The sequence below is a fragment of the Pholcus phalangioides genome, unplaced genomic scaffold, assembly GCF_987345545.1.
Source record: "Pholcus phalangioides strain wild (caught in Gottingen) unplaced genomic scaffold, Ppha-v1.0 ptg000037l_1, whole genome shotgun sequence".
Classification (NCBI taxonomy): domain Eukaryota; kingdom Metazoa; phylum Arthropoda; class Arachnida; order Araneae; family Pholcidae; genus Pholcus; species Pholcus phalangioides.
This window is the reverse complement of record NW_028301624.1, coordinates 3,709,744-3,722,576: the sequence shown is the minus strand read 5'-3', so window position 1 is coordinate 3,722,576 and position 12,833 is coordinate 3,709,744. Positions and strand designations below refer to the sequence as shown.

At 37.4% G+C, this 12,833-nt stretch overlaps 1 protein-coding gene across 1 annotated transcript; it reads left to right on the top strand.

Annotated features, from left to right (window-relative positions):
- Positions 1–1,916: 1,916 nt before the first annotated feature.
- LOC149065938 (chymotrypsin BII-like) lies at positions 1,917–7,796 on the top strand. Its single transcript, XM_089253387.1, has 7 exons — positions 1,917–2,321; positions 3,057–3,210; positions 3,329–3,405; positions 3,548–3,657; positions 4,816–5,108; positions 6,593–6,741; positions 7,464–7,796. The coding sequence occupies exons 1-7, from the start codon at positions 2,238–2,240 to the stop codon at positions 7,671–7,673; spliced, it is 1,077 nt and encodes a 358-aa protein (XP_089109513.1). The 5' UTR covers positions 1,917–2,237; the 3' UTR covers positions 7,674–7,796.
- The last annotated feature ends 5,037 nt before the right edge of the window (positions 7,797–12,833 follow it).

Genomic DNA, 12,833 nt, shown 5'->3' with positions numbered 1-12,833 from the left:
CGGACATGGTCTACGGAACATCTCTGAGGTTACCAGGAGACTTCTTCAAAGATTCCGGTAAGCACACCTCAAAATCTGATTATGTCACGAACTTGCGTATGACTATGTCAAAGCTTCGTCCTTCGCCTTTGTCCAATCATTCCTCAAAAAACATTTTTGTGCACAAGGACTTGGCCAGATCCACACACGTTTTTGTGAGGGTTGACACTGTAAGACGTTCGCTACAGCAGCCTTACCAAGGACCTTATGAAGTTTTGAATAGGACTGATAAATTTTTTACTTTGCGTATCAATAATGAATCTAAGTGTATTTCTATTGATCGTTTAAAACCTGCATTTTTGTTTAATTCTCTCGAATGCAAAGAATCTAATGTTCGCAAATCATCTATATGTAATGCCCCAGCCTCGCCACAGGGCTTCGTCACGAGGTCCGGACGGAAAGTCCGTTTTGTAACACCTTATCAAGCTTAACGTCCTTCGGACTCGTGGGGGAGTACTGTGGCGATGCTGTCGGCAAGAGTGTGTAGGTGTTGGTTTCGAATAGCATAAATCTGCCAACACCTCGTTATGTGCGCGCGCCTTTTCTTAGCCTCCCTTCCGCTTTTTGGAAGAGAAGGCTTTGGTTTCTTGCAGAGTAGAGATGTCTTTTGACTGTGTGTCCGTGTATTATTATTTCGTATATATGTGTTAACGTGCCGTGTGTTTCTTCTAATTAATAAACCGTATATTTAACCGTATCTAGAATTGAACAGTCTTAGTGGAGTCAAATAAAATTTAACTATGGATAAATAGCTACTTCAATTTAAATGTCATTATCACCTCCGGCAACTACATATGGTGTCCACAATCGTAATTAGCATCAGTAACGATGTGATTAATAAAGTGACAATCTTTCGAATTTATGAAAGTTGGATAAATCGCATCACTAATTTTCACGAGTTTGAATGAGTAATTAGTTAATTAATTATGATTTCAATCAGCATCAGGATGGTTATGATCAATAAATGACGAGCCTTCAAATTTTAATATTTTTTATACTATAATTTTTCCGTTTATTTTTGGTCGATTTTCTATCGAAAAATGCATTGATAAATTGGAGAAATTTTTTACTAAAATTTACAAGGATTTTCTATTTTTAACTGTTTGAATATTTAAATTCGCTTTCAATGCATAAATTTGTTGGTTTAAAAAATAGAATCGTTTTTAAAATAACATTGAAAATAGCGCGACTGCACATTTGAAATGCCTCGCGGAACATCGGTGGAAATGTCTACCTCGTTTGCACCACTGTTCCGCGATCAGATACGAAAATGAAGATATCGTAGAGTTACGCAAATTATCGTAGGCGCTGAAGCAACGTGATTGGCTGTGTGGAAAAAAATTACGAAAAAAATCGTGTAATCGCGGAATAGCGGTGCATTTGCGAAATATGTGTCCCGTACGGATCCCAATTTCCCATATTTTTATGAAGAAAATATGGTCATGCTAGGTATTTGTCGTGTTTTACGTATTGACACTTGTCTACCGGAACATCTTTCGTGGTTCCGATTGAACACCCCTTGGCAAGCCTGAGTTTGTGCCCCCCCCCCCCGCCGTTGTACATAACTTATCTCGTAATAATTTCAGAAATGTTTCAATAAACACTTGCGTCAGTTTTTCTTTTCTCCTGCCTACACTGCTACATTTCGATTGTGACAGGAATGCATACATTTACATTTTCCTTCGGTGTATTTCATTACACGTCATCTGCTTACATTATGAAACCGAATTATGAACTTTGAATGCATTGTATCATTGTATACAATCCTGAATTCCCCTGATTTGGTTCCATTGCTTTCTTTAGCTGCATCTTGCAACGCTATTATGTTTCCTCTCATACAGCAATAAACAACTTTTAATTCGTTTTGCAAATTGTTTCTGTAATTAATCTTTGCCAGCTGTCCTAACCTTGATCTCCACGTGTTTTCGCATCGATTCAATTTAATCAATAGGTAATTTCGCGATATTTTCCTAAGAATTTTGCTCATTGTCTCGAATAGATGAAGAAACGTATCTCTCAGGAAAAATCAACCACAATGAAGAAATTACTTTCACACCTCTTGAAATGACGCATAAATTCGGGTATAAAACGCCGGGAGGATAGAATCGTATTATTAATGTTTCAGGCACTGGCCGTGTTTGCTCTTCCATCGTTAAAACCTTTCAGATATACTTAATTTCGTACCAAGAACAACGAAAATGTTTTCAATGCCTGTAAGTTGCTTGGTAGTAGCTGTGTTTGGAGTCTTCACGTGCCTTGTATGCGTATCTCAAGCCATGAATGTAAGTCATTTTTACTCATTAGTATATTTTACATTACATCATGTATCCAATGTTGAAGAAAAAAAACTCAAATTCTTCATGAATCTTAGAAATGTGAAAATTTAAAATATGTGAAATCATTTTTCCATTTTGACTTGGATCGATTCAATTTTTCCATAATATTTGAAAAATTTATAAATATATATTTTTCTAACCATATTAACTCATTTGACTCGACATTAATACGGTTGCATTAAAAAAGCCAAATTTCGAAATTTCTATAATTGAAGTTATTTGAATTCCCGTTTATACGTAAAATGATAACATGTAAAGTAAGTGAGGGTCATAAGGTCATGCTAAGCTTCAGTGATTTTCTGCTGAGGCGTGTACTACAAATTCTGAGAAGCAGATTCCACACCCATCAAAAATATTTCATGTAAAATACGTGGCCTATTCTCGAGATTCTTTACTCGTAAAAAGTTTTGATATATGATTTAGAGCCAAGTCTAATGCTGTTATTAACTGTGACACTTTGATTCACGAATCACTCACAGGCTAATACTGTGAGATAGCACTTATGTTGCTTCCAGAAGGACTCTCAATTTCAAGTCCCGAATACGATGCCCCGATCTTTTAAAAAGGAATCATTTCCCATTTTGTTATGCACAGAAATATCCTTCGTACGATTTCTATTCAAGTTAAATGTTAGCCGTTTGTTCATGTTGAATATGTTGTGATAATCTCTTGTTTTTATAGAATACGCAAAACGCAAACGAGACAACACGGGGCTCTACGCAAAACACAAACGAGACAACACGGGGCTCTACGCAAAACACAAACGAGACAACACGGGGCTCATCCGTTCTAGAACAGTCACTTCCGAGGATGGTCAAATACCCACAGGATCCACGTATGAGTAGCTTTTATTTTATGGAAATTAGATATTTTTGCATGTAAATAAATTTTGAGTTCAACATTAAATTTTTCGTATTGATTCGATGCATGAATTGATTCTGTTTCTGTTGCAGGTAGGCAATGCGATTGTTCGCCTCACATAAATATCGTCGGTGGTACTGTCGCTAGTGAAGGGATGTTCCCATTTACCGTGAGTTTCCGCTTCATGCACCCAATTAAAAATTCAGTTTAATATCGATCGCAAGTTACTTCTCAGTGTTTTTTTTATAATAAAAATTCATTATATACTGCGCAATGTGTGCGTTTTACTATTTTAAATGTCTTTTCACAAGGTTCACATTCAGTTTACACCACCACCGGATGGCTCCTATAGTCCTGGCCGATGCGGTGGGACATTAGTCACGGACAGACACGTGTTGACAGCAGCTCATTGTTGTCTCCAGTAAGTATTGTAAGTAAGCCCGTTATACGGGTGTGATTTGACGCGCACAGTTTGGCTAAAGCGTTTGAGGACTGTTCCCATGGACACTCTGTGTGTGACAAATTTATCATACACATCCTTCCTTTTGATGATACAAAAACTATGTCAGTTACTGTTTATTGCATACATGAAAAAGACGTGTGATAATGATTTGTTTAAAAAAAAAGAGCTAGAAAACTTATCAAAGGATGCAAAATGTGCATGATGCATTGATGAGTGTGTCTTGATCGGATGTGCTTTATTGGGGTTTGAGAAATTTCGGGATGGTAAGAATTGTTAAGAATTGTCCGCAGAAATGGACATTCCCGCCTAGCCAGTCTGGTTGAACATCGAAGTTGTTGAAGCTGCGTTGTCGGGGTAACATTATGCACATGGAATTCATTCCTGCAGGAAAAAGAAATGAATTCAGCGCTTTACATGGATGTAATGGGTCAGCAGTGCCGTCTAAACTCATGACCCAGTGGAATCTTTTGCAAGTGCAACGCTATTCTACGACTGCACGATTTTTTTTTTTTTCAGCGTAAAGGCCTATACAAGCCACACGTCGGTTCTTGGTTCACGATAACTCTCATCATCGTTATATGGTACGATGTGTTGTGCTTTCAGGCCCTTCGTTATTAACATTATAACTTCGATTAACAAGCTGTATGCCATCCAAGCAATGTTTACTTCAATTCGCGTAAGGCAAAAATGCAAATTCCGTGGTTAATGTTAGCGAGTGATGAAAGTAGTAACACATTCCGAAAAAAATCAAAATTTTACGTTTTACTGAAATGATATGCTTTTGGGGGTATCAAACAGACTTTAGGCCCTTATCCGACAGCTGAATTGGTGTAGGTGGTACTGTATCGGACTGTTAACCTGAAGACCACAAGGCTCGTAGAAGTAATTTTTCCCCCCTCGTGTGAAAAAGTTTCCATTCCTTCTAAAAGCTTTAATTTTTTTTTAATTTTTTCTTTTTGCTTCTCTTTTTCCTTTTTGCAAAACGATCCCAGAGATCGCTGTGTATTATGTGTATTATTACGTGTACTAAATTTTAAATCTGATACATAACAGATGTATTCATCCGAGCAGAAATGTGTTATCTAATTGGAAAATTTCTTTCAAACAAAACACCAGATTCGACACCGGGATCTACGCCATTTTGACCATCAACAAAGTAAATGTATTGGACGAAAAAGGGAGGATATCGAGGATATCCAACAACTGCTTCATGCATCCGGAATATAATAGTAGATGGTGGAAATACAACGACATCGCCCTGATCGAGTTTTGGCCACCAGTCGACTTTGGATGGAACCCTATTTACAACAGCTACGCCAAAACAGCCATGATCCCATCCGGAAATTTTGCGATGACGCCCGGAACTTGGGTCACTGCTATTGGTTACGGTGTACATAAGGATGGAATTAGTATGACATTTATTCATGATTTCTATTAATTTTTCAATAATATCAGTTTGTGAATTACCCGCTGCCCACATAATACACTGCCCACACATAGATGAGACAACCATAAATATGTTCTAAGTAAGGATAGCTTCTCGATCTATCGTACCATGTTTATCGTATTTGTTTTTACACAACTGACACGTTTAAAAAGAAATACGATAAACATGTTGGGGGTAAATCGAGAAGATATCCCCCATTTAGATAAGACAGCCATCAATACAGAATGTCCCACGAGATCGACTGACGGTTTTAAAAATGGAATTGCAAGAAAATGATGTGGCAAATGTTAAAGCCGTTGTTGCGGAATATAAACGTGCGCAGTCAGGGATTTCAGCTACGTCATCCATGTTGAAGTCCATTTGAAAATATTTTTCAAGGCAAAGAAATTTGCATTTGAAATTACTAGCAATTACATATCGTGTCAGGAAAATTATATCGTTGCCATCTGTAAGCTATTTCTTCAGCATATAGAAACGTCCTCTCCACTTGTCAATACAAGATTCATCGAAAGCCTGGTTATTTGTGGAGATTACAAGGAAGATAATTCATCACTGCCCCCACGGGGGATCGAACCCCGGTCTCTCGCTTGCCAGACGGACGAGTGCTCTACCGTCTAAGCTATGGAAGCAGATAGATTACTTCAACCTCGGAGCGTATATATATATATGTTGAAAGGCACCGTACATGGACGACGTCAACAATAAACTAATAGCTCGTGAATGATATGTCCATCTGGTTGGCCTTTGTCATTCACGAGTTATTAGTTGATTGTTGACGCCGTCCATGTACGGTGCCTTTCAACATATATATATATACGCTCCGAGGTTGAAGTAATCTATCTGATTCCATAGCTTAGATGGTAGAGCACTCGTCCGGCAAGCGAGAGACCGGGGTTCGAGCCCCCGTGGGGGCAATTTTCTTCCTTGTAATCTTCGTCTCTACAAATAACCAGTCTTTCGATGAATCTTGTATTTCTTCAACTTGCACCACTTCGTTTCTAAGTGAGTATCAAAATTCTTAGTTATTTTATGCGACCAAGTACACATCAACCAAATCTGGACTCACTACTTGATTTCTAAGCCCTTCAATTTATCATAAGAAATGTCAAAACGCTATTTACTCACGATATTAGAAAACATTAAAAATTTCAAAAAGCATCGTTGAAAAAACGGAAAAAATTTCTAAAAAAAAATTCGGAACAACAAAATATACAGGAATGTCCCGTAATACGGGACGCAGCAGGTCCGTCAAATTGTTCCATACCTTTTACTCGTCTTTGGGTTCAGAGAGGTTGAGAAACGCCGATGTAGCGTTTCGTTCGGTTTCCTTTTCTCTCAATCTCTATTTCAAGTAATTTTTCGACCATTTATTTATAATTTCTTTTCCCTTTTTGTTCAGAATTAGTGGAAATTCCTCTTATCTTAAAAAAAAATCTCTCTTTCCAGATGTTTTGCACAACTTGGAATACGTTCAAATTCCAGTGATTGAATACGACGATTGCGAGCGACGGATCGTAACCCCTACCCTTAATCCACCGGTTGATAGGAGGACACAGTTTTGCGCCTCAGGGATCGAGGGATACGGCAATTGCCAAGTGAGTATAACAACTAGACCCACAAATCTCCTGACCATCAAAATAACAGGTGTCACACAAAAACCGTTCAGAAAAAAACTAAGAATAATCTTTTTACACAAACAAACAAATTCTGCAAATTGCGGAACATCGGCATTGCCTAATAAATTGGCTGGAAAAGAAAGAGGATATGTTAGTGGAGAAAAATAAAATTGCCTATCAATTTACATGTTATTGATTTCCCAGTCGCCTTGCGCGAGGCTATTTTCAAACCAAATCTACAATTTTCCACCGATCTCGGCGAAATTTTGCACGTATACTGTAACATGTATAGATAGATCAGCATCAATGATATGCTAATCTAAAACTTTGTTCTAGCTCGATTTGTGTCCGAAAAATGAACGATAAAAATTGTATCTCGAATACAAAAATGTCTTCCGCAATGCCAATATGCTCCACATTTTCCAATGAACGTTTATAATTCTCATTATGTATTTCTACATTTCTAGTAGAAAGTAATAAGTAATGAATATGCATCAGCAATTCATCAGTTACTGGCAATGACAAAAAAAAAACCCTAAATACTTTTCATAATAGAAAAAAAAATACACGACAAAATGCATCAATACTTCATGGTCTATTAATTACGATTTGTAATTGTTCCTGAATGTTTTGCTCGGAAATTTGAATTCGCTGACAATTTACTGTGTTTAAAGAAACGAAAAATTTCTATTTATTTTCAGGGTGATTCGGGGAGTGGCCTTTTTTTACCTTCTGTCAATAATCAAATTCTGGTCGGTATCGATTCGCGTGGAGGCGATGCAGCGTGTGGAACACATACACCATCCATTTATGTCAATGTGACCGCATATGCGTATTGGATTTACGCTAACACCATGAGTGCGTCTTGCGCACCTTGCATAGTGGATGCAGCAGAAATCCGCTATTATTAAAGGAGCGGTTCATCTAAAACAGCCGGAAGACATTCCGTGGACTGCATAATAATGTATGAAACACGTTTGTCTAAATTTCCAAAGCAATAAAATTACGTTATGCAGTAAAAAACGTTAAATGTCGTAATATGTCTCGCAATTGACTTCATCGCAATTTTCATTTCATCACTTCGAGAATGTGATCAAGGCAACTTTTTTATGGTTCGAATTTGAAATAATCCCCTTATCAACAAACACTACATGCTATAAAAATACTTTTTGGCTGTGTGGGGTAAGTTGTGCCGAGACCATAAGTTTTTAATGTGAATATGTAGTGTTAATTGAAAAAAAAAACAGTCTATGTAAGGTGAGTATACACATACAGTGAAAGTCCGTTTTGAAGAGAGCTCACAATCACGGGAAAAATTTCTTGTTGTGAGCGAATTCCACGTCTTTCCTGTTTGAGGGACTTAGTAATTGTAATTAGGGACCATTCACCACCGACCGTGGTGATGATATTACCAGGAAAAATAATTAAGAAAATGGACCTCACACATAGAACGATTGCAGTAGCTATCAACGCAATAGAGGTAGGTCACTCAAGTGATTTGCAAATATGCCACGGGTCATTCGAGTCACAAGAGGCAAACAGTAAATTTTCCGGAACTCAAATAACACAAAGGAAATAATTCTCTCTTCAAAAGCGGGACGTATGGTCGAGAACATTTTCTTGGTAGAGAATTGTGTGCGGCTTTCTCCTAAGTACAAAATATGTATATCCCAACGTCTCCTAGGGGTTCCATCCAATTATTTCCTCCTTTGTGACAGTTGACAACTTTTTGGTCACAGGAGTATTTGGCGGGAGTCCGTCAAAGCTTTTGGCGCACAATTTGCAATTTTTTGGCAAAAATTCGGTAAAAGCCCGAACAACGCTTGTGTAAACGAATACTTTTCGGACTTTCACCAAGCACTATGATAGAAATACTGAAATTTAGCAACTTTCATGAAAATTTGTAAAATTGTGAATTTTCTCATTTTCATAAATTTGAAAGTTTGTCACTTTATTAATCACATCGATTCTGATGCTAATTACGATCCTAATTAGTTAACTAATTAGTCATTCAAATTCATTAAAATTAGCAAAATTGCGAATTTTGCCGATTTCTGTAAATTTTTAAATCTTAACATTTATTAATCATTGATTAATTATTATTAATTATTAATAATTATTATTAATTATTAATAATTATTATTAATTATCATTTATTAATCAAGATCAGTGATCCTGGTGCTAATTAAAATCATAATTAACTAATTAGCCATTCAAATTCGTGAAAATTAGTAGAATTGTGAATTTAGTAGCATGTGTATCATGGGCCCCATTCATTTTGGGGGCCCTGGATGAATCTCATTCATTTCTGTTGTAGAATTTGCAACAGCGAGATAAAGCCAGTCTGGGGCCCCACTAAAAGTATGCGAATCGGAGTCCCTGGTAATTGGTTGGGGGCCCTGGATTTTATTCGTTTGTAGAACGAATACAAATGAAAATTTTTCATGGCACTCGCACCGGGGGATCACCGACAAGCTTCCAACTCGGGGGCCCCATGTTTACAGGTTTCATTTTCGGGGCCTTGGATGAATCTCATTCTTTTCTGTTGGAGAATTTGCAACAACGGAAGCCCGAGATAAAGCCAGTCTGGGGCCCCCTCTAAAAATCTGCGTATTGTGTCCCCGCTACTGGATGTGGGGCCCTGGGTTTTATTCGTTGTAAAATTGATAAAAATGAAAAATTTTCGTGGCCCCTCACGGGGGGGTGTCCGACAAGCTTCTAGGTCAGGGCTCCATGGAAATGTTGGCAGGTTCTAATTCGGTGCCCCAGGATGTATCTCATTGATTTTTGTTGTTTAACATTGTAAAATTTGCAACACATCGGTAGCCCAAGATATATCCAGTGTGGGGCTCCACTAAAAGTGCCGAGGGCCACTTAAGTGATGTCAAACTGCACTACGGGTCCCTTATGTGATATGTGAATTTGCTTCGAGCCATTTTCGTGATTTTGAAAATTTGTAAAACTGTGAATTTTCTCATTTTCATAAATTTGAAAGCATGTCATTTGTCAATCACAATGATCCTGATGCTAATTAAAATCATAATTAGTTAATTAATTAGTCATTAAAATTCGTGAAAATTAGTAAAATTGTAAATTTTCTGATTTTTCAGAACTTGCCATCCTGATGCTGATTAATTTTCTGGTAAACAAATCGTCAATAAACAGTAGTTTCACGTTGCTTTTGCATTAGAAGATGTCAGACGATGAAGCTGATGACGTCACACAAAACTTCGAAGCGAAAATTGAAAATCAGGTTTTACGGCCCACCTAATCAATGACGTCATTTATCTCTTCAATGATTCGTTCCTCGTTTCGTAGGCCCCTCCCACAATTGATGACGTTTAACATTCTGCGTCTCTCATTCGTTCGATGATGACGTCATGGAGTCCTTACGCCGAAGCTCGAGACTATGATACCCTTTTGAATCGGGGCACTTCTTCCGCTGCCTTTGTATTGAAAGCCATAAAATTTATTGCTTCCCCGAGACGACCGCGGACCCTGACAAAGACTTTCATTATCTTTATCTTTAATTATCTTACCCAGCGTTCCCTAGCAAACTCTCGTGGGACGGACCTTCTACCTTTCCGTCCTCGGATTCCTCAGCTTATAAAAAAATCTGTCGCCTTCTTGGACTTGAGGAGGATCTTCTCATCTCCTCAGGTTTATCGTGCTGGTTCTTCGTTCGTCCGTTATAGTCGACGGGTTCCTCCAGTCGCGTACCCAGGAGTGGAGCGGGGAAGCGAATGCTCCCCCAATCAAAATTCTGCCAACATTGGTACCTATCTTCCTAAAAATGACACGATATCTTCAAAAACTGCACCAAAAAAGAAGTTCTGAATTAAGCAATTTGTGCCTCCTCCAAAAGTCGATCCTGATCAGGTGTCCATTCCATACACTTCTTTAACATTTTCATACACAAAATAATGACAAAACAAAACTTACATTCGTGGCTTGATATATATAAATACAGCATACAAAGATTTTAAACAAAGCTTCTAGATTGCAGCATACTGGAGTTGAAACCAAGTTGAATTCTTCTGGAGGATTCCAAGGAAGGAATCACAAACACGGCAAGTATATGAAGAATCAATGAAATAGTAACGGAAAAAATACCATGTCTTTTATCGTCGTTTTCAACAAGAGTGGGGAAAGCAAATTCTGTATTCTGTGTAATTTCCTCCGAAAGATGTACAGCCCTTCATTCATTGTGAGGCAAAGTGAGAATTTCTATTACATTATTCCTTTGATTGAACTGATTTCACTGGTGTGCATAAATGTGGCAATCAAGGATGGCAAGACCAAGAAGGGGTGAGGGACAAGAAACAACTGTTCGTGAAACTAATAATTTGTACGTTCGTTAGGGTGTCAAAAACACCGTACTTTCAATAAACGTGCGAAAATTAAATGAACCTTTCCATCAAATTCCAAAGAAGGAAGAACAAATGTGGCGGGTGTCAATTAACAATCCAATAAAATATCATTCTCTTTGTCATTTTCAACAGCTGTGAAAACTATTTCCCCGTTCTGTGTTTATTTTCTCTGTAAGACACCTGCATGTATTTCTCCATTTATTCGAAGATAATTCTGCATTTTCAGACAGAAATCCAACACACACAATTGTTCATCAGCCATTATTCACTCACTGAAATGGAGAAAAAATATAATATTGTTAATATAGAAAATATATAATATAATATTATATATATTATATATAATATAATATTGTTAATATACAATTTCTGAACTGATCGATAATCCGTGTACCATAACTTCTTACGATGTTATCTGCAAATTTTCAAATTCTATTCAGTGACGAAATTTTGAAGAGTGGAAGGGGTTGTTCGTCATACGGACTGTAAGAAAAAAAGGCAATATTTCTTCTCGCATCTACACGCCATGTACAAGGTGATTCTAAATTCATGGGACAAACTTTAAGAGGCGATATAAGGCACCTAAACAAATATTTTTGATTAAAGAATATGCGGTCGAATGTCAATACCAATGTCGGTATAGGGTGTTTTTAGAGAGTGCTAAAAACACTTCACCAAAAACATATTTTTCGGACGCATTTGCTGCAATATGTGCCATCAACCATTCGAGGATGCATGTGCACCTTCGGATTGGATTGGAGTTTCTATTTTATTGAGGCCATCAGGATTATATATGATGCTCCAAACAATGATCAAGCGATATAATGACTTGTATTAGAATTTGTATTACCCAGGTCGCAGCATGACAAGGCCTACCACATTACAATACCCTGCATCGAATGGTTGATTACACTTATTGCAGCATATCCGTCAGAAAAATATGGTATCTGCTTTTGCTGAAGTGCTGTTGCGCACTCTCTAAAAACGCCCTCTACCGCATTTGTTATTGCGATTCGACCGCACATTCTATGACCAAAAATGTTTGTTTAGGAGTCTTACCATCTCTTCAAGTTTGTCCCATGAATATAGGATCTATCAAGTGCCATATTTTTCACGATTAATTCATTGATTCAAAAATAGTTCTATGCAAATAATTTAAGATGAAATTCACAAAATCCACAAATAGGCTACATCATCTTTAATCTTATACAGTATGATTTACGTACAAATCAAGAATTTGACACCCTTGCTTTGGATTTGCAGTGCTATTGTTGTCGTGATTTAATTCAAGAAGTAAATAACACTAACTTTTGCAGTTTGAATGTAGACAGAATCTAAAACTAAATGTCATGTTCATGAAATGCTTAAAAAACTACTTTGTGTGTTTTGTATACTTTTTAAAACAACCAATAAGACGCAAAAAAGGCTTTCGTGGCCATCGTGTACATTAGAATTAAATTTAAAAGCTTTCGGGTTTTTTGGCCGGAGACGTGAAGTGCAGTCTTTGTCTTTCGACGTTTCGTTCGCACGAGTGGCGAAACGAGTCAATTATTGAAAATGTCCGCCACTCGTGCGAACGGGGAACGTCGAAAGACAAAAACTGTACTTCACGTCGGCCAAAAAAAACCCGAAAAACTTTTAAATTTAATTCTAACCGACAAGACAATTGGTTGAGAATGTAACCAATAAGATTATTGCTTG